Raw genomic sequence first — 22,146 nt, 5'->3', positions numbered from 1 at the left:
TCACCCTGTGTTCCCCCTAATCCTACACCCCTTCCCCCCTACCCCTTCCTTCTTCCCCTCCTTCCCTCCCCCCCAAAAAAAAAAGAGCCTCTGAATGTATGAAGAGTTCTAGCTTGCATTCCCTAACACTTTTCTTGTCTGTGTTTAATTTAGGTACATCAAGAGAGTGTTCACATGATTCAAGTCACAAGCAGCTTGATCAATGAGACAGTAGCCAGTCACCCAGAATGGGCAAAGTAAGAATGCTGAAGTTAAGCAAAGAGTGTGGGGTGGATGAGCAAGCTTCCAAGTGCTTTTTATGCATTATGTGTAATGAAAAGGATTCCCTAGAAGAACAGAAGAGCTGTGTCCAGTTCTGGGCCCCTCAGGTTAGGAAGGAGGTTGACTTGCTGGAACAAGTCCAGAGAAGGGCAACAAAGTTGGTGAGGGGCTTGGAACACAGCCCTGTGAGGAGAGGCTGAGGGAGCTGGGGTTGCTTAGCCTGGAGAAGAGACTCAGGGGTGACCTTATCACTCTCTACAACTACCTGAAGGGAGGTTGTAGACAGGCAGATGATGGTCTCTTCTGCCAGGCAGGCAGCACCAGAACAAGAGGACACAGTCTCAAGCTGTGCCAGGGGAGGTTTAGGCTGGATGTTAGGAGGAAGTTCTACATAGAGAGAGTGATTGCCCATAGGAATGTGCTGCCCAGGGAGGTGGTAGAGTCACCATCCCTGGAGGTGTTCAGGAGGAGACTTGCTGGGGTGCTTGGTGCCATGGGTTAGTTGTTTAGGTGGTGTTGGATTGGTTGATGGGTTGGACACGATGATCTTGAAGGTCTCTTCCAGCCTGGTTTGGTTTATTCTATTCTAAAGAGAGAGGGGAGTGGCTGTTGCAGGCAGGTGTGACAGCTAGACTCCCAAGCAGCAAGAGTGCTTATGTGCATTACTCTGGAGGAATGCCAGTATGGTATTTTGAAGACTGGTTGAACTTTGAAGGAGGACTTCAAAGTGTGTGAACTTCTCTAGTTAGAGTTTTGGTGTTAAAACTTCCATAGTGCAGAGAACAGAAAGCTCTGTCCTTAGCCCCTTTCCTGCAACACAAAACTCATGACAAGGAATGCTCCCTGCAGAAGGCTGCAAAATGAGCTGAGTTATTTTTTCAACACAAAGCTGGCTGCAGAATGCCTTGGTGGGAATAGCAGCTGAATAAAATGGGTTTGGAGTGAAATGAAGAAGGCTGGAAAGAACTGTGGAGGAGGAGGGTTTGGTGTGATTCCCCTGGGAAGGCCTGTTCCTATTAGGAGAGGTGCCTGATGCACACAGTGGGAAGCTTTGTACGATACAGGCTGTTTAATAGTTAAAGCAGACACCACAATAGTCTCTCTCTCAGTATTTGCTTTGAACAGATGCACACAGGAAAAACAAGAGCAAGCTGGTGAGCAAAGAAGTGAGCAAGGGGGCAGTGGGGAGTGTGAAGGGTGTGGGTTTGGCAGGAGGAGATGTTGCAGTTTCCTTTTGTTTGCCTCAGCTAAACAAACATTTAGTAAAGATGAGGCCAGGCACTTAGCAGGCAGAAAGAATTGTGTCCTGAACAAGAGTGGTTGACTTTCTGTTTCTCTTTAAGGGGCACATTCTTGAAAGAGGTGATGATTTAACAGGATTGAAAGCAAGCATGAAAGAGTGCAGTAACATGGTGTAGTTAATGTATGCTGCAGTCATACATGCTTTAGAAGAGCATGTAAGAACCTTAGAGTAGTAGAAGCAAACAGCTTGGGAAACACCTCAAAGATCATCAAGTCCAAGCTGTCACCCAACACCTCCTGACTAACTAAACCATGGCTCCAAGTCCAGTCCCCTCTTGAACACCTCCAGGGATGGTGACTCCACCACCTCCCTGGGCAGCACATCCCAATGGCTAATGATGCTCTTGGTGAAGAACTTTCTCCTCACCTCCAGCCTAAACTTCCCCTGGCACAGCTTGAGACTGTGTCCTCTTGTTCTGCTGCTGGTTGCTTGGGAGAAGAGCCCAACCCTTACCTGGCTCCAACCTCCCTGCAGGGAGTTGGAGAGAGCAAGAAGGTCTCCCCTGAGCCTCCTCTTCTCCAGGCTAAGCAACCCCAGCTCCCTCAGCCTCTCCTCACAGGGCTGTGCTCAAGGCCTCTCCCCAGCCTCATTGCCCTTCTCTGGACACCTCCAAGTCTCTCAATGTCCTTCTTAAATTGAGGAGTCCAGTACTGGACACAGGACTCAAGGTGTGGCCTAACCAGCGCAGAGTACAGGGGCACAATGACTTGCCTGCTCCTGCTGGCCACACTCTTCCTGCTGCAAGTTCAGTGTAGTAAGTTTCTGATGTGAGTTTGGATAGTAAGTTCATACGTGTTTAACTGGTGGTGGCTGTTGCTGCAAAGTGTTATTTTGTCCTGTGGCTTTGCCTGTAATGAAATGGTTAAAATAAGCAGCAGTTAACTTTGTTTTCCTTCTCTAAACCCCCCCCTAGCTGGCTCCCAGAGGCCCAGGTTGTTCAGAAGGCTCTCAATTCGGCGGTCAACAACGTCTACCAGTACGGTAGAGAATGGATTACCCATAAGGTAAGAGGGAGCTACCCCACCCTTTAAAGTGGTTTCATTCCTGGTCTTCCATAAAAGTCAGGTCAAAATAGGAATAACTAAATCAATTAGAAACTGTCAGTGATTCTTTTCTGTGTGGTGAGCCGTTCTGTTGCCGGGTCTGTTCTTTCAGCTCTCTGCTTGGTGAGCTGAGGAAAGGCTGGGGGTGATGCCAGTGGTCAGTATTCAGTATCATAGTACCATATCATAGTATCATTCAGGGTTGGAAGGGACCACAAGGATCATCTAGTTCCAACCCCCCTGCCATGGGCAGGGACACCCCACACTAGATCAGCCTGGCCAGAGCCTCATCCAGCCTGGCCTTAAACACCTCCAGGGACAGGGCCCCAACCACCTCCCTGGACAACCCATTCCAGGGCTTCACCACTCTCATGGGGAAGAACTTCTTCCTCCCCTCCAGCCTGAATCTCCCCACCTCCAGCTTCATTCCATTCCCCCTAGTCCTATCACTACCTGAGATCCTGAGCAGTCCCTCCCCAGCCTTCCTGTAGCCCCCTTCAGATCCTGGAAGGCCACAATGAGGTCACCTGGGAGCCTTCTCTTCTGCAGACTGAACAGCCCCAACTCCTTCAGTCTGTCCTCCCAGGAGAGGTGCTCCAGCCCTCTGATCATCCTTGTGGCCCCTCTCTGGACACCTTCCAGCACCTCCAGATCCCTCTTGTCATAGGGGCTCCAGAACTGGAGGCAGTACTCCAGGTGGGGTCTCCCCAGAGCTGAGCAGAGGGGGAGGATCACCTCCCTTGCCCTGCTGGCCACACTTCTGCTGCAGCCCAGGATCTGATTGGCTTTGCGGGCTGCAAGTGCACACTGAGAGCTCCTGGTGAGCTTTTTGTCCCCCAGCATGCCCAAGTCTCTCTCCTCAGGGCTGCTTTCCAGCCAGTCCCTGCCCAGCCTGTATATATGTATCACTAAGGTTGGAAGAGACCTCAGAGATCATCGAGTCCAACCTGTCTTTCTGCTTAAAGGAATATTGGTTTTTAAGAGCTGAAGAGTCTGTCATTGTTTTAGTGAGGTTACCAGGGAAATTGTATCAAGTAAGACCAAGGTGTTTGGGGTTTTTTTGTTTGTCTGGATTTAGCTGTCCAATGGTAGACAGTGTAGACTTGAGGACTTCCCTGTGAGTATTCTGATTTCTCTGGGGGCTGATTGTGGTAGCCTGGATATATATGTTTTTTAATTATAGTTTATTTAGATGAACTGCCAAGGGTTTTATGTTTATATATCAGAACCTTACAGAATTAACCAGGTCATTAAAGACCTTCAAGGTCAAGTCCAACCTATCACCCAACACCATCTGATCAACTCAACCATGGCACCAAGTGCCTCATCCAGGCTCTTCCTAAGCACCTCCAGGGATGGTGACTTCACCACCTCCCTGGGCAGCACATCCCAATGCCTAACAACTCCCTCTGTGAAGAACTTTCTCCTCACCTCCAGCCTAAACTTTCTCTGGCACAGCTTGAGACTGTGTCCTCTTGTTCTGCTGCTGGCTGCCTGGGAGAAGAGACCAACCCCCACCTGGCTCCAACCTCCCTTCAGGGAGTTGTAGATGGCAATAATGTCTTCCCTGAGCCTCCTCTTCTCCAGGCTAATGCTTACTCTGGTGATGATAAGGATTTTGCATTAAGCATTGATTTTTTGTGCAGAAAGAAGTCCTTACTTCAGTGAAGCAGGATGTGGGGGGGGGTTTCTCATGGACAAAATTTCCCTCTTGTTAGCCATGTTGTCTGAAGAGTGAATGCCATAACAAACACACAGCTCTTTGTAATCTTGGGGTTTGAGGCAAGTCTTTAACAGCAGGCTTACTGGATTCATCTAACTTGGAGTTTGTGGATAGAATGGAATGGAATGGAATAGAATGGAATGGAATAGAATAGAATGGAATGGAATAGACCAGACCAGGTTGGAAGAGACCTTTAAGATCATCGAGTCCAACCTATCACCCAGCACCACCTAATCAACTAACCCATGGCACCAAGCACCCCATCAAGTCTCCTCCTGAACACCTCCAGTGATGGTGATTCCACCACCTCCCTGGGCAGCCCATTCCAATGGGCAATCACTCTCTCTGTGTAAAACTTCCTCCTAACCTCCAGCCTAAACCTCTCCTGGCACAGCCTGAGACTGTGTCCTCTTGTTCTGTTACTGGTAGATGCCAGCCTCGTTCTGTTCTCTCTAATAAAAGGTTTATTTCTGTTCTAGCTCCACAAGATTTTGGGAGAAAAAGTTAATAACACAGCTGTGATTGAAAAGCAAGTGCTGGAGCTGTGGGACAGGCTTTACCACTCTTGGTTTGTGAAGGTAGGTAACTTATTCAAAGGGTATTGATATAAGCATTGTCCTTTGAGATGGTTGCACTGTCTGCATTTCTCAGCAAAAGGTTGGGATGCTGAGCAGAGGTCAGAGTAAAAAGTTGGTTAAAATAAGATCATGATTGCCACCACAGCTTGAGTCCAGCCAGAGGCATGTCCTTCCCTTCAGCAGCTGTGTGGGTTTATCTGTGCCATTTCATTTGATACCTGTCTCATTTGTTAGTGTCTCAGAGCTTTCTGTTGAATTTTTGTGACCTTGAGGGGTTAGGGAAAGGGAGTGGCATGGATGTGTGTAACTTCTCCAGACTCCCAAGTTAAGAGAAGTTGTCTTTTAGGTTTCTTACAATGCTCTTCTGCCAGCTGTTGTAGCCTTCCCTTCATGGCTTCTGCACCCTGCATCTTGAAACGCTCCTGAGAGCCAGCTGAGTGTCACTCAAGAGTTTTTTATTACCAGAGTGGTGTTTTCCTTTTAAAGGAAAAAGCAATTCATGGGCTGTGGTCCAATGGAAGTAGCAAGGTCCAGAAGGCACAGCCCTGAAATGCTTGTGTGTATTTAAATAACTGCCATTATAGTATCTTACCACTCTCCTTCATACAGCCTTTAAAGTACCTCTGATCTTACACAGAGGTCTCTGCCTTGAAAGGACTAAGAGCTTCAGCAGGGCAGTCAGGCCCAAAACTACAGCTTGTGTTTTCCTGTGTGAGCTGTGCTTGAGAAAAGTTGTATGTGGCAAGCAATAAATTCTTTGGGCAGTGGCTGAAATCTGTTGCCTCTTTCTATTGCCACTCTCACAAAGAGCAGGGCAGGAGCCATTGCATCAGCTGAGCAGTCAGGATCGTTTTTAGCGGGGGTGAATCAGTGCAGTAGACAGAACTGCAGTTAGGAGGGATCATCAGCTGTGGTTTTCTGTTGGATTTGGGGTTTTTTCCAGTTTATTGGGTACTTGCATTATTTTGGAGGATGCTGATTAAAGCAGCTCTAAGTAGCTTAAATGAATGTTGGGTCTGTTCCTCATTAAGAAATCCTTAGTCTTTGGCTTTCTCATTGTGGTGGGTTGAAATCCAACCCCCCCAACATTAACTTTGCCAGACAAGCCCAGCTGGAAGCCAATGGTTAGCAAGCCTGACAGAGAATTCCAGTTCTTCCTTACAGTATCACCAAGGTTGGAAGAGACCTCAAAGATCATCGAGTCCAACCTGGCACCACAGACCTCATGACTAGACCATGGCACCAAGGGCCACATCCAATCCCCTCTTGAACACCTCCAGGGATGGGGACTCCACCACCTCCCTGGGCAGCACATCCCAAGGGCCAATGACTCTTTCAGTGAAGAACTTCCTCCTCACCTCCAGCCTAAACTTCCCCTGACACAGCCTGAGACTGTGTCCTCTTTTTCTGCTGCTGGTTGCCTGGGAGAAGAGCCCAACCCCCACCTGGCTACAGCCACCTTTCAGGTAGTTGTAGAGAGCAATGAGGTCTCCCCTGAGCCTCCTCTTCTCCAGGCTAAACAACCCCAGCTCCCTCAGCCTCTCCTCACAGGGCTGTGCTCAAGGCCTCTCCCCAGCCTTGTTGCCCTTCTCTGGACACCTTCAAGTCTCTCAATGTCCTTCCTAACCTGAGGGGCCCAGAACTGGACACAGGACTCAAGGTGTGGCCTAACCAATGCAGAGTCCAGGGGCACAATGACTTCCCTGCTCCTGCTGGCCACACTCTTCCTGATGCAGGCCAGGATGCCATTGACCTTCTTGGCCCCCTGGGCACACTGCTGGCTCATGTTTATGCAGCTGTCAATCAGCACCCCCAGGTCCCTCTCTGTTTGGCAGCTCAAGCACCTCAGCCTAAGCCCTTGCATCTCCTTCCATGCTGGAGGTCAGTCCTGGATAAATGATGTCTGTATTTACAGGCAAAGCTGCAGCCTGCAATGAAATGCAATGAATGTGTGCAACATACACACTATTTACAGCACAAGGACACACACCCCCTCCTCCCCCTGGGTCAATGGCCAGGGCAAGCTACTAGCTTCTCCTTTTCTGCCCCACCCTCTGTGCAAAAGAAGGGAGAAAGCAGCAGAGAAAGTTGCTGTGAGACTTAGCCAGAGCAGGGCAGCCAAGATCAAGCAGAAGGAAGGTAGTATCTCTCCAGCATGAAGAAGCAAGAGGAGGAGATTGTTTTGGTACACCCAGTTTCTGTTCTTTGTCTCTCCAAGAGTTGCTCAGAGTTACCTTTGTTTTACTTTTTACACCCAGCAGTGATTTATTGACTTTGCACTGCTTTGATGCCCAACATCTGTGAGAAATGTTAAAGGCATAGCCTTAAACTGCCACACTCATACCTGTACCTGATTTAAATGTCTGCTTTCTTTATGTCTTTGCCTCCCTTTCAGAATGTGACACACTCTGGAAGACACAAAGGCCCCAAGTGGCACATAAACCGCCAGAACAGCTGGCTTGGGGATATCCTGGACGGGCAAGATGTTGCATCCTTTGTCCATGACAACATTGAAACATTTCTTTCAGTATGTATTGTTTTTCTTGTCCTTAAGACCAAGTTGGTCTGACTTGGAACTGATAAACTTTGTCCAAGGGGGAATCATGATGGATTCAGGTCTGTGGCACATTGTGGGAACATGGTTAATGCTTCTTACAACTGCATAAGCAGTTTTTGTCAGCCTGTTTAGAGTCATAGAATCAGTAAGGTTGGAAGAGACCTCAAAGATCATCAAGTCCAACCTGTCACCCAACTCCTCATGACTACTAAACCATGGCACCAAGTGCCACATCCAATCCCCTCTTGAACACCTGCAGGGATGGGGACTCCGCCACCTCCCTGGGCAGCACATCCCAATGGCTAACAACTCTCTCAGTGAAGAACTTTCTCCTCACCTCCAGCCTGAACTTCCCCTGGAACAGCTTGAGACTGTGTCCTCTTGTTCTGGTGCTGGTTGCCTGGGAGAAGAGCCCAACTTCCACCTGGCTACAACCTCCCTTCAGGGAGTTGTAGACAGCAAGGTCTCCCCTGGGCCTCCTCTCCACAGTGCCAGGGGCTGCACTGTGGTCACAACAACCCCAGGCAGAGCTACAGGCTGGGAGCAGAGTGGCTGAAAGCAGCCAGGCAGAAAGGGACCTTAGGGCACTGGTTGACAGATGCCTGAACATGAGCCTGCAGCATGCCCAGGTGGCCAAGAAGGCCAATGGCATCCTGGCCTGTATCAGGGACAGTGTGGCCAGCAGGAGCAGGGAAGTCCTTCTGCCCTGTGCTCAGCACTGCTCAGGCCACACCTTGAGTCCTGTGTCCAGCTCTGGGCTCCTTCATTTAAGAAGAACATTGAGACACTTGAAGGTGTCCAGAGAAGGGCAATGAGGCTGGGGAGGGGTCTGGAGCACAGCCCTGTGAGGAGAGGCTGAGGGAGCTGGGGTTGCTTAGCCTGCAGAAGAGGAGACTCAGGGGAGACCTTCTTGCTCTCTGCAACTACCTGAAGGGAGGTTGTAGACAGGCAGATGATGGTCTCTTCTCCCAGGCAGCCAGTACCAGAACAAGAGGACACAGTCTCAGGCTGCGCCAGGGGAGGTCCAGGTTGGATGTTAGGAGGAAATTCTACACAGAGAGAGTGATTGCCCATTGGAATGGGCTGCCCAGGGAGGTGGTGGAGTCACCATCATTGGAGGTGTTCAGGAGGAGACTTGCTGGGGTGCTTGGTGCCATGGGTTAGTTGTTTAGGTGGTGTTGGATTGGTTGATGGGTTGGACACGATGACCTTGAAGGTCTCTTCCAACCTGGTTTGGTTTACTCTAAATAAGTGTATTCAATCTGCTCTCAGTTGGTGATGTTACTCTCAGGGGATCACTGTTGTTGCATCTAGGTTTATGGGGTTTTTGATTTCTTCTTTGTATGGCTTGGTGGAGGTCAGTCATCCTGTAGGCAGTTCTCTGTCCTAGCTGATGCTGTCTGCCTGCCTGACTTTGGCTTTGCTCCCTGATACTCTTCCAGATCCTGGAGTCGCTGTGGATCGTGATGAGCCGCAACGTGAGCCTCCTGTTCACTACCGTTACAACACTGGTGACAGTTGTCTTCCACAGTGGGACAGCTCTGCTGAACTTTGTGCTTTCAGTGGTAAGTAGTGTGTCATCAGTTTGCCTGGTTTGCTTTCCTGAGGGGGCCTCACTGGCCATGTGGCAGCAATGAAAAGCCTCAAGCAGTGAAAACTTCCAAACTTACCTAATACCAACAGTCCTTAAGGTCTCACAGCTTCCAAACCTGCTGTTGTGGGAGGCATGCTAGGCAAAGGGCAAGGCTTGTGTAATTTCCACACCAAGGAGCTGGCAGCCTTCACATAATTCCAGTCATAGAAAACTTTCTCCTCACCTCAAGCCTAAACCTCCCCTGGCACAGCCTGAGACTGTGTCCTCTCATTCTGGTGCTGCTTGCCTGGGAGAAGAGCCCAACCCCCACCTGGCTCCAACCTCCCTGCAGGGAGTTGCAGAGAGCAAGAAGGTCTCCCCTGAGCCTCCTCTTCTGCAGGCTAAGCAACCCCAGCTCCCTCAGCCTCTCCTCACAGGGCTGTGCTCCAGACCCCTCCCCAGCTTTCTTGCCCTTCTCTGGACACCTTCCAGCAGCTCAACCTCTTTCCTAAGCTGAGGAGCCCAGAGCTGGACACAGGACTCAAGGTGTGGCCTGAGCAGTGCTGAGCACAGGGCAGAAGGACTTCCCTGCTCCTGCTGGCCACACTCTTCCTGCTGCAGGCCAGGATGCCCTTGGCCTTCTTGGCCCCCTGGGCATGCTGCAGGCTCATGTTCAGACAGCTGTCAACCAGTGCCCTAAGGTCCCTCTCTGCCTGGCTGCTCTCAGCCACTGTGACCCCAGCCTGTAGCACTGCCTGGGGTTGTTGTGACTGAAGTGCAGCCCCTGGCACTTGGACTTGTTGAATGCCATCCTGTTGGCCTCTGCCCATCTCTCCCATCTGGCAAGGTCCCTCTGCAGAGCCCTTCTGCCTTCTAACAGATCAACTCCTGCTCCCAGCTTGCTGTCATCCTCCAACCTACTGCTGATGGACTCCATCCCCTCCTGCAGATCATCAATGAAGATATTGAGCAGGCTGGGGCCCAGCACTGCTCCCTGGGGCACACCACTGGTGCCTGGCTGCCAGCTGGCTGTGGCACCATTCACCACCACTCTCTGGGCTCAGCCTCCAGCCAGTTCCTAACCCAGCTCAGAGTGCTGCTGTCCCAGCCAGGGGCTGACAGCTTGGCCAGGAGTTTGCTGTGGGAGACAGATGAGGTGTCTGCAGACTGCATGAGATGGTGGGAAGTTAAAAGGGTGTTTGTCTTGTTAAAAGCTTGAGATGTGGTTTATTGCTGCATATGAGTAGGTTGGGACTATGGAGAGTGGGAAAACTTCTTTTTAATCCTGGGAAGGCTTGCAGATAAAGGAAATAGAAGCCACATTTTACCAGGGGAGCATACAGAATGCATTTCCCATGTTTGAGGTATTCTGCTTGGAGCTGGACACCTTTCTGTGTTGTGTCCAGAAACATGTTTTACAGACACCCAGGAAACACTTAGTGGGTTGCCACATGCAGGAAGCTAACCCAGTCTGGTTGGGTTGTTTTGGTCTTTCAATGGCACCAATGGAACTGTCACCACTTTCACTCAGTTCCTTCTTCAGACTCAGAGGAGTATTTGGTTAGGGTTGCCAGCCTAATAAGTCTCATGGATTTCCTGTTTGTGAGGGGCTGTTCCATGCATGTCTGACATCCAGCTCCAGAATAGAATAGAATAAGCCAGGTTGGAAGAGACCTTCAAGATCATTGAGTCCAACCTATCACCCAACACCACCTAATCAACTAACCCATGGCACCAAGCACCCTGTCAAGTCTCCTCCTGAACACCTCCAGTGATGGTGACTCCACCACCTCCCCAGGCAGCCCATTCCAATGGGCAATCACTCTCTCTGTGTAAAACTTCCTCCTGACCTCCAGCCTAAACCTCCCCTGGTGCAGCCTGAGACTGTGTCCTCTTGTTCTGGTGCTGGTTATAATGACTCTTAGGAGATACCAGCTTGATGTGACAGTGTGTGTGTGGTTTTGTTTTAAGAACAGGTGATACTGTTCAGCAGTTCTTTGATCTGCTGAGCATGCTTGGGGGACAGGGCACCGAGCAAGTGAAAAATCAACAGCAAGCCAAAAGAGCTCAACCAGAATGTTGGTCTCTGTGTGACTTTGGGAAGAGGCTGAACAGGGCTAAAGGTTTTAGAGCAACAAGAGACAGCAGTTAAGTCTTTTTTTTTTAGAGGAGGAAAATCTCTTTTAGAGGAGGGAAGAGGATTCTGCTAGCTCTGTGTCTCCCTGAATCTAAGCTTGTGGAACAGTATTTGGTGTCTTTCCACGTTCTGTAGCTGAAGCATAGCTGCATGCTCTGGGTGTGGAATGTGTTCATTGCCTGTTAACTGGAAAGTCCCCTTTGTTTTGCAGGTAATTTTTCTGACCACACTGTTCTATCTGTTGAGTTCCAGTGATGAATACTACAAGCCAGTGAAGTGGGTGATAAGCCTCACACCTTTGTCTCAGCCAGGTCCCTCCTCAAATATAGTTGGCCAATCTGTTGAGGAGGCAATAAGGTATGTTGTTGGTTTCTTGTTCTTCCTGGGCAGTTCCTCTGTAACTTTCATGTTCAACTACAGCTGCTCAGCATTTGTAACAGCTCATGTTTCAGAGAGGAGTTGCAGATCTCAAGGATTTCCAAGAAGTTGACTTGGTGGTTTTGCCTTTGTGGTTTGCTTTGTTTTCTCCCCTTGATTGTTAAAAGAGAATTTGATTGGATGTGCCTAAAAAATGTCAGAGATCAGTGCTGTAGTGAATCATAGAATGGTCAGGGTTGGAAGAGACCTCAAGGCTCAGCCAGTCCCAACCCCCTGCCATGGGCAGGGACACCTCACACTACAGCAGGTTGCTCACAGCCACCTCCAGCCTGGCTGCAAACACCTCCAGACAGGAGGCTGCCACCACCTCCCTGGGCAGCCTGTGCCAGGCTCTCACCACCCTCATGGGAAAGAATTTCTTCCTCACATCCAATCTGAATCTCCCCATTTCTAGTTTTGTTCCATCCCCCCCAGTCCTATCCCTCCCTGACACCCTCAAAAGCCAAAGAGAACTTCAGGGGATGTCCTGCTGCTGGCTTGGTTTTTCCTCATGCTGTGAACGTGGTTCTGTTTGCAGTATGGGCATTTGCCTTTGCTCAGTGTATCTGCCTATGACTGATCAGTCCCAGGTAGGTGCTGCCAGCCTACAGGACGTTCTCTAGACAACAGCCAACAATGTTTAGCCTGCAGAGCAAGCACAAATCAGTTTTCCCAGTTTTGAGTAACTTCTACGGTGAAACCTGTGGCACCATTCACCACCACTCTCTGGGCTCAGCCCCCAGCCAGTTCCTAACCCATGCTTTGGAAGTGTGAGAACCACTTGGAGCAGCTTACTGTAGGTAACAATTCTGGTTCTCAGTGCTAGTGGGTGCATTTTTTCATGGTAATTATATTCATAGTGTTAGGGCCACAGGGGAATCCTTCCCTGCATGTATCAGTGCTTTGTTCAGAATTGAGTAACATCATGGAACCTTGGAATTGTCAGGGCTGGAAGGGACCTCAAGGCTCAGCCAGCTCCAACCCCCTGCCATGGGCAGGGACACCTCACACCACAGCAGGTTGCTCACAGCCACCTCCAGCCTGGCTGCAAACACCTCCAGGCAGGAGGCTGCCACCACCTCCCTGGGCAGCCTGTGCCAGGCTCTCACCACCCTCATGGAGAAGAACTTCTTCTTCACAGCCAATCTCAATCTACCCAGTTCTAGTTTTGTTCCATTCCCCCCAGTCCTATTGTTATCTGACACCCTAAGAAGTCCCTCCCCAGCCTTCTTGTAGCCCCCTTCAGATACTGGAAGGCCACAATGAGGTCACCTGGGAGCCTTCTCTTCTGCAGACTGAACAGCCCCAACTCCTTCAGTCTGTCCTCATAGGAGAGGTGCTCCAGCCCTCTGCTCAGGATGAGCAGGATGTGGCCCTTCTCTGGACACCTTCCAGCACCTCCAGATCCCTCTTGTCATAGGGGCTCCAGAACTGGAGGCAGTACTCCAGGTGGGGTCTCACCAGAGTGGAGTAGAGGGGGAGAATCATCTCCCTCAACCTGCTATGCTAAAATCAATGTCAATACCTCTCCCTCCTCACTGCATGTGTAGCAAAAGTTTGCCTTTTACCCATGAAACAGGGAGCTGATGTTGTTCTTGCCTGGATTTCTGGTTTGGTTTGGTTCTTTTCTCCTCCTGAATGGATGAAGTGGTAATCCACCAACAGAACAAGAGGACACAGTCTCAAGCTGTGCCAGGGGAGGTTTAGGCTAGATGTTAGGAAGAAGTTCTTCCCAGCAAGAGAGATTGGCCATTGGAATGTGCTGCCCAGGGAGGTGGTGGAGTCCCCATCCCTGGAGTTCATAGTATCATAGTATCAGTCAGGGTTGGAAGGAACCACAAGGATCATCTAGTTCCAACCCCCCTGCCATGGGCAGGGACACCCCACACTAGATCAGCCTGGCCAGAGCCTCATCCAGCCTGGGCTTAAACACCTCCAGGGACAGGGCCCCAACCACCTCCCTGGACAACCCATTCCAGAGCTTCACCACTCTCATGGGGAAGAACCTCCTCCTCAAATCCAGCTTGAATCTCCCCACCTCCAGCTTCATTCCATTCCCCCTAGTCCTATCACTACCTGAGATCCTGAGCAGTCCCTCCCCAGCCTTCTTGGAGCCCCCTTCAGATCCTGGAAGGCCACAATGAGGTCACCTGGGAGCCTTCTCTTCTGCAGACTGAACAGCCCCAACTCCTTCAGTCTAAGTTGTTTAAGAGTAGACTGCATGAGACACTTGGTGCCATGGTTGAGTTGATCAGGTGGTGCTGGGTGCCAGGTTGGACTGGATGATCTCTGAGGTCTTTTCCAACCTGGTTAATTCTGTTCTGTTCCTCCAGTTCACAGATCACCACAGTAGTGGCATGCACACCTTTGCTTGAACCATTTTCCTTTCCCTGAGCAGCATGTCGTTCTCCTCCTTGAATGCACCATCCCCTTCTCCCCTGGAGCTCCCATTCTGCTTGCTCTGGTGGAGATATTGCACATTACTAAGTTGCATGTTGTGACGGCCTCGGTGCAATTTAGTGTGTGCGATACTTTCACATGAGTGCATGCACACGGGGATGGCTGTGGCTTAAAGCTGCTGCAGCTGGCAGCTTGCTGGGGCCTCCTGACCCTAGAGGTGGCTTTTATACCCAGAGCAGTGTTGAGACTGTGTTGCTGGAGGTTTGTTCTGGAATGCCAGTAAGAAGAGCGCTGTTTTGTTTTCAGCCTGAGGAGGGTTATCATCCTGCTCCTCATTTCCTTCATCCTGCCACGTGCTCCTCCAGTTTGCTCAGACTTTTTGCCATTCCATAGAAGTTACCTAACACTCAGTGTTTCTAAGGAGGAGGTCCTCACCAGAGCCTCCCCTGCAATTAGCTCCAAAGTCAGAGAGGTTCGATGTGAAGGAAACCTGTGGTGCCTTGGTGGCTGACACAGGTTCACACTGTTTGGGCTTGGTGTTTTTTCACACTTTTATTCATTCACATTTCCAGAGCTCTGGAAGGAGGAGCCAAGCAAACCAACTCAAGGTGTCTTTAAGCAGCTGTCCGCTTTGCTGCGGCCTCCCGGCAGTGGCGATGGAGGAAATGCGATGGTGACACAGTTCCCACGGGAGGCAGTAACCTCCCAGCATGCTGAACCAGTGCTCAGAGGAAGCTAAGCCTGGGAGCTGGTTTATTTTGCTGCAGTATTAACAGTGTGTTTCAGCTTGATTTTTCAAAGGCAGCTGTTCACTGATCCTGTTTTGACTGCATTTGTGCATGCAGCCTGCGTTCTTTCGTATCAGGAGTAGCCCTGGCAGAGATCTTCTGTCACAGGAGTGCACTTAGCAGGACCTGAGAGGACTCCAGCACAAGTCCTACAAGGAGAGGCTGAGGGAGCTGGGGTTGTTTAGCCTGGAGAAGAGGAGGCTCAGGGGAGACCTTCTTGCTCTCTGCAACTCCCTGCAGGGAGGTTGGAGCCAGGTGGGGCTTTTCTCCCAAGCAGCCAGCAGCAGAACAAGAGGACACAGTCTCAAGCTGTGCCAGGAGAGGTTTAGGCTGGAGGGGAGGAGAAAGTTCTTCCCAGCAAGAGAGATTGGCCCTTGGGATGTGCTGCCCAGGGAGGTGGTGGAGTCCCCATCCCTGGAGGTGTTCAAAAAGGATTGGATGTGACACCTGAAGCCATGGTTTAGTAGCCATGAGGAGTTGGGTGACAGGTTGGACTTGGTGATCTCTGAGGTCTTTTCCAACCTTCTTGATTCTGTGAAATTTAACAACCTTTGTTTCTGATGTGTGTTATGAGGTGGGACAATAGAACTGAAAATGATTCTGTCTAAGTGGAGTGAGTTCCTAGTGAAAAGAAAAGTGGGAACAACAGATAGTTGTTAAGTTTGATTGCAGGGAGGAAAGGAAAGCTCCAGGTGACTTCCTGGGGAGAAGCAGGGGAATGTAGTCTGTAAATCTGTCTGAGCTGCTGCACTGATTCAGTATGCAGGCAGATCCACAGTGGCAGTAGTGAGCAGATTATCCTAGTGGGGTAGATAGCAGCATTTATCAGCTGATTGTTCTGGTAGCAATAACCATATGACTTGCTCACACCCCTGTTGTAGTCTTACATACTCTCCTGTGTGCCAAAACAAACCAACCAACCCAAAGAACCAAAACATTGTCTCTGGCTGTACTCTCTTTTACTTTTCTATCCAAGGTACTTCTTTCTTTCATTCTTTCTATCCAAAGTACTTTCCTTGCTCCCTCCCTCGCTCTCAGCAAGTGACTTTGTTTTGAAGCTCCCATGACTGTGGCAGGTGATGATAGGACTGGGGGGGATGGAGCAAAAATAGAAATGGGTAGATTGAGATTGGATGTGAGGAAGAAGTTGTTCCCCATGAGAGTGGTGAGAGCCTGGCACAGGTTGCCCAGGGAGGTGGTGGCAGCCTCCTGCCTGGAGGTGTTTGCAGCCAGGCTGGAGGTGGCTGTGAGCAGCCTGCTGTGGTGTGAGGTGTCCCTGTCCATGGCAGGGGGTTGGAGCTGGCTGAGCCTTGAGCTCCCTTCCAGCCCTGACAATTCTATGACTCTATTCTCAAAACAAATTGAGTAGCTGGAGTTTCTTACAGCATCATTTGGAGTTAGCCCTGTGTGCAGGAGGACTCTGCAGTAAAAAATAGAATAGAATAAACCAGGCTGGAAGAGACCTTCAAGATCATCATGTCCAACCCATCAACCAATCCAACACCACCTAAACAACTAACCCATGGCACCCAGCACCCCAGCAAGTCTCCTCCTGAACACCTCCAGGGATGGGGACTCCACCACCTCCCTGGGCAGCCCATTCCAATGGGCAATCACTCTCTCTGTGTAGAACTTCCTCCTAACCTCCAGCCTAAACCTCCCCTGGCACAGCCTGTGACTGTGTCCTCTTGTTCTGCTGCTGGCTGCCTGGGAGCAGAGCCCAACCCCCACCTGGCTCCAACCTCCCTGCAGGGAGTTGCAGAGAGCAAGAAGGTCTCCCCTGAGCCTCCTCTTCTCCAGGCTAAGCAACCCCAGCTCCCTCAGCCTCTCCTCCCAGGGCTGTGCTCCAGACCCCTCCCCAGCTTTCTTGCCCTTCTCTGGACACCTTCCAGCAGCTCAACCTCTTTCCTAAGCTGAGGAGCCCAGAGCTGGACACAGGACTCAAGGTGTGGCCTGAGCAGTGCTGAGCACAGGGCAGAAGGACTTCCCTGCTCCTGCTGGCCACACTCTTCCTGCTGCAGGCCAGGATGCCCTTGGCCTTCTTGGCCCCCTGGGCACACTGCTGCCTCATGTTCAGCCTACCTATAAAGGCACAGTGCAATCCTTATGATGTCTTCTTAGAGCCTATGGTAAAGGATCAGATCTTGTTGGTGTAATGAAGATGCTGAAAGAGTAGCATTGGGGTTTTTTGGAGTGTATTTTTGGCTTAGAGTGTTGAAGGTATCAAACTTGCATTTTGCTTGGGTTGCAAGCACTGTGTGGCTGGTCAAGTGTTCTGTAGGTGTTTAGGGAAATGGTAGTTCTTGCAGAATGCTGCCAAGGCCAAACCCCACTCTGGTCTCGCTTCCACTCCTATGCCCAGCCGGTGGCCAGGATCAATAGGCCTTCATTTAGTACAGTAGCCAGGAGATTCCTCTTCCCAACTTACCACATGCTCACTCTGTAGCTGGAAACTCCAACAACTGTCAGCATTTGAGCTCCAGTGGTCCAGGAGCAGAGAGAGAGTTCTTAGTTTTGCTGATATAAGTGACAAACAGGAGTGTTAAGGGACTTCAGACTTCTTGTGGGCCACACACCACAAAGCAGGATCTCTTGTGCATATCTGATTAATTGAGGTAGACAAAGATGAAGGAGAGAAGAATGGAACTGGGTTCAGGACTCCTTATAGCTTCCTGCTTGGCCAGTGGTACCTTACAGCTTCTCAGCCTGGTATGATGCCTTCTGCTTTCAGCTTAGTAGTTGTGTGTGCTAGATGCAAAGAGCTAGGGAGATGCTCAGTACTCAGTATTCCTAAGGTTGGAAGAGACCTCAAAGATCATCAAGTCCAACCTGGCACCACAGACCTCATGACTAGAGTAGGGAGGACACTACTGCCCACTGCAGGCTTGAACTCATGACCTTCCCATTAAGGGTCTTATCACTACCAACTGAGCCACCACCCTGGCAGTCTGCTAGGTGTGTATGCTATTGGGATATTGATGTGTGTATATATACACACAAGGATGAGCAGAGGGCTGGAGCGCCTCTCCTGTGAGGACAGACTGAAGGAGTTGGGGCTGTTCAGTCTGCAGAAGAGAAGGCTCCCAGGTGACCTCATTGTGGCCTTCCAGGATCTGAAGGGGGCTCCAAGAAGGCTGGGGAGGGACTGCTCAGGATCTCAGGTAGTGATAGGACTAGGGGGAATGGAATGAAGCTGGAGGTGAGGAGGAAGTTCTTCCCCATGAGAGTGGTGAAGCCCTGGAATGAGTTGTCCAGGGAGGTGGTTGGGGCCCTGTCCCTGGAGGTGTTTAAGCCCAGGCTGGCTGAGGCTGTGGCCAGGCTGATCTAGTGTGGGGTGTCCCTGCCCATGGCAGGGGGGTTGGAACTGGATGATTCTTGTGGTCCCTTCCAACCCTGACTGATACTATGATACTATGATATATTTGTGTTAGGAACTGGCTGGAGGCTGAGCCCAGAGAGTGGTGGTGAATGGTGCCACAGCCAGCTGGCAGCCAGGCACCAGTGGTGTGCCCCAGGGAGCAGTGCTGGGCCCCAGCCTGCTCAGTACCTTCACTGATGATCTGCAGGAGGGGATGGAGTCCATCAGCAGGCAGTGTGCAGAACCTGTTGTGCAGTAAAGAACAGTCTGGGAGGTTTGTGTCTCAGTGCCTCAAGTGGCAGGTGTGCTGGATGCTTGCTCTTGCCACGGGGAGCAAATGCATGAGAGGCTCAGTGCTCCATTGTGAATTCTTCCTGGTACTAATGGCTTTGTAATTTCCAAAGCAGTTTGTGTGTAGCTTTGCAGTTCCCTGACTTCTATGGGGAACGAAGTTTGACAAAGCTTCTGTGCTTGTTCTAGGGGTGTGTTTGATGCTTCCCTCAAAATGGCTGGCTTCTATGGACTCTACACTTGGCTGACCCACACTATCTTTGGGATTAACATAGTCTTCATACCATCTGGTAAGAATTGGAACAATTGTAATGTGTCAAGGGATAATTTGCCATACCTAAGTGTACAAAATCAGTAGGATTAAATGTTGCTTTTGATGTCACCCTACCTCTGGGCATTGTTGGGTTTTCCCCTGTTTTCACCACACATCCCCTGGCATCTGTTTCATTTCTGTTTCTCTGGCCAGGTGTACTTCTTTCTCCCTTCTATTCAATCCAAGTCTTTCTAGGTTTTTAACTTCATTCTCCCTCCATTGGCTTTTGATTCTTCCATAGCTGACCCATGCTGATGTTTCAGGATGCCCAGATGGAGGAAGATGTGGTGTCATGAAACTTCATAGAATCGTAGCATCAACCAGGTTGGAGAAGACCTCAGAGATCCTCGAGTCCAACCCATTACCTAATGCCTGCTGACAGCCAAGCCATGGCTCCAAGTGCCTCATCCAATCCCTTTTCCAACACCTCCAGGGATGGGGACTCCACCACCTCCCTGGGCAGCACATCCCAATGCATAACAACTCTCTCTGGGAAGAACTTTCTCCTCACTTCCAGCCTAAACTTCCCCTGGCACAGCTTGAGACTGTGTCCTCTTGTTCTGCTGCTGGCTGCCTGGGAGAAGAGCCCAACCCCCACCTGGCTCCAACCTCCCTGCAGGGAGTTGCAGAGAGCAAGAAGGTCTCCCCTGAGCCTCCTCTTCTGCAGGCTAAGCAACCCCAGCTCCCTCAGCCTCTCCTCCCAGGGCTGTGCTCAAGGCCTCTCCCCAGCCTCATTGCCCTTCTCTGGACACATTCAAGTGTCTCAATGTCCTTAAATGGAGCAGCCCATGATAGAGCCATGCTTCTTACTGCCCATACTGTAGCCTGACTCTATTGCCAACCTCTGGTTTCCAATTACTCTTTAAACTTCTCTTTGGAAATGGCTGAACAGCTTTCACTGAGAGCTTTCTTCCCCTCTACTCTTTTGTCTCTATTCCCCTAAAAGTAATATTAGATTAAAAAATGTGCATGAAGGTAGAGGGGAACAAAAGAGGAAGCTCTAAAGCAGCAAAAGTCACTCTAGTAGGAAATGACTGTGCTGTAAAGGGTTTAGAGTGTCCAATGACAACTAACTGCCATTAGACCTCCTTGGAAAGTAATTGTTCTTTCTGCTGAAGCTGCATGCAAAAAGGTTTTGCCTTCTTGTTAATGAGATGGGAAAAAAACCCCAAACCATAACCCCCTCTTGTTTACTTTTCTGTTTGTTTCTGTTACTTCAAATCAGAGTGGCAGCAGCACTGAATCACTCCAGCTCACAGCAGGCATTGCTCTAGCCAGAAGGTGTCTGCCTGTGCACCTGCACCGAAGCACTGTGCTGCTGTGGAGACCTGGGGAGTGCCAAAGAGGCCTCTGGAGGCTTTCTTGCACACAGTGGCTCATTATTAGCTAGTAGATGCTTGAAATGTGCCTTACTGGTACAGCTTTGAATCCCTCTGAATTCAGGCCTCTTTTGGAAGTACCTGGCACAGGCTGCCCAGGGAGGTGGTGGCAGCCTCCTGCCTGGAGGTGTTTGCAGCCAGGCTGGAGGTGGCTGTGAGCAACCTGCTGTGGTGTGAGGTGTCCCTGCCCATGGCAGGGGGCTTGGAACTGGATGATCTATGCAGTGCTACAGGCTGAGGCCAGAGTGGCTGAGAGCAGCCAGGCAGAGAGGGACCTGAGGGTACTGGTTGATGGTAGGCTGAACATGAACATGCCCAGGGAGGTGGTTGAGTCATCGACCCTGGAGGCGTTCAAGGGGAGATTGGACATGGCACTTGGTGCCATGGTCTAGTCATGGGGTCTGTGTTGATAGGTTGGACTCGATGATCCTCGAGGTCCTTTCCAACCTAAGTGATACTGTGATACTGTGATGAGCCTGCAGTGTGCCCAGGGGGCCAAGAGGGCCTGCAGCAGGAAGAGTGTGGCCAGCAGGAGCAGGGAAGTCCTTCTGCCCTGTGCTCAGCACTGCTCAGGCCACACCTTGAGTCCTGTGTCCAGCTCTGGGCTCCTCAGCTTAGGAAAGAGGTTGAGCTGCTGGAAGGTGTCCAGAGAAGGGCAAGAAAGCTGGGGAGGGGTCTGGAGCACAGCCCTGGGAGGAGAGGCTGAGGGAGCTGGGGTTGCTTAGCCTGGAGAAGAGGAGGCTCAGGGGAGACCTTCTTGCTCTCTACAACTACCTGAAGGGAGGTTGTAGACAGGCAGAGGTTGGCCTCTTCTCCCAGGCAGCCAGCAGCAGAACAAGAGGACACAGTCTCAGCCTGCGCCAGGGGAGGTTCAGGCTGGATGTTAGGAGGAAGTTCTACACAGAGAGAGTGATTGCCCATTGGAATGGGCTGCCTGGGGAGGTGGTGGAGTCCCCATCCCTGGAGGTGCTCAGGAGGAGACTTGATGGGGTGCTTGGTGCCATGGGTTAGTTGTTTAGGTGGTGTTGGATTGGTTGATGGGTTGGACACGATGATCTTGAAGGTCTCTTCCAGCCTGGTAGATTCGATTTGATTCTATTCTGTCCTGTCCTGTCCTGTCCTGTCCTGTCCTATCCTATCCTATCCTTGAGGTCCCTTCCAAGCCTAACAGTTCTGTGATGCTATGACTGGCAGTTTGTGAAGCCTTTCTGAGGAGCAGTCTCATTTTCTTGTTCTCCTGAACAGCAGCAACAGAGGCAAGTGGGACTGCAGGGGCCTGGACTAGATGATCTTCAGAGGTCCTTTCCAGCCCCTTAGCACTTTGTCATACTGCTGTGGCAAAACTGTCAGAATTTAACTCTGACTCTATGTGTGAAACTCCTCTGCTCTTCCCTCACCCCTGTGCTTCTGTCTCTTCCAGCATTAGCAGCAATCCTTGGAGCAGTGCCCTTTCTAGGGACTTACTGGGCAGCCATCCCTGCAGTCTTGGATTTGTGGCTCGTGCAAGGGCAGGGATGCAAAGCCATTTTGCTCTTGGTTTTTCACCTCTTGCCAACCTATTTTGTGGATACAGCAATTTATTCTGATATATCAGGGTAAGTAAAAATGCTTAATGATCATGAATGCCTTCAATTAAACTTAACTTTTCTGAAGCATGCAGAGCAAGCTGTCAGCCCCTGGCTGGGACAGCAGCTCTCTGAGCTGGGTTAGGAACTGGCTGCAGGGCTGAGCCCAGAGAGTGGTGGTGAATGGTGCCACAGCCAGCTGGCAGCCAGGCACCAGTGGTGTGCCCCAGGGAGCAGTGCTGGGCCCCAGCCTGCTCAATATCTTCATTGATGATCTGGAGGAGGGGATGGAGTCCATCAGCAGGAAATGTGCAGCTGACAGCAAGCTGGGAGCAGATGTTGCTCAGTGAGAGGGCAGAAGGGCTCTGCAGAGGGACCTTGCCAGGCTGGGCAGATGGGCAGAGGCCAAGGGCAGGAGATTGAACACATCCAAGTGCCATGAGCTGCACATTGGCCACAG

At 50.7% G+C, this 22,146-nt stretch overlaps 1 protein-coding gene across 3 annotated transcripts in view; it reads left to right on the top strand.

Moving 5' to 3' along the window:
• TMEM245 (transmembrane protein 245) overlaps positions 1-22,146 on the top strand; it is a 63,457-nt gene that overhangs the window by 35,641 nt on the left and 5,670 nt on the right. For all 3 annotated transcript variants that reach the window (XM_068147747.1, XM_068147745.1, XM_068147746.1), the window contains 8 exons: positions 154-236; positions 2,478-2,568; positions 4,810-4,908; positions 7,304-7,435; positions 8,908-9,030; positions 11,387-11,532; positions 18,619-18,719; positions 21,542-21,716. In XM_068147747.1, coding sequence (XP_068003848.1) covers positions 154-236; positions 2,478-2,568; positions 4,810-4,908; positions 7,304-7,435; positions 8,908-9,030; positions 11,387-11,532; positions 18,619-18,719; positions 21,542-21,716 — 950 coding nt within the window. The remainder of the gene's footprint in view (positions 1-153; positions 237-2,477; positions 2,569-4,809; positions 4,909-7,303; positions 7,436-8,907; positions 9,031-11,386; positions 11,533-18,618; positions 18,720-21,541; positions 21,717-22,146) is intronic.

This window comes from Melanerpes formicivorus, unplaced genomic scaffold (genome assembly GCF_026170545.1).
Source record: "Melanerpes formicivorus ecotype bairdi unplaced genomic scaffold, bMelFor1.0.p_v2 SCAF_15, whole genome shotgun sequence".
Lineage (NCBI taxonomy): Eukaryota > Metazoa > Chordata > Aves > Piciformes > Picidae > Melanerpes > Melanerpes formicivorus.
The sequence above is the reverse complement of the archived record's forward strand: the minus strand, read 5'-3'. Positions and strand labels throughout refer to the sequence as shown.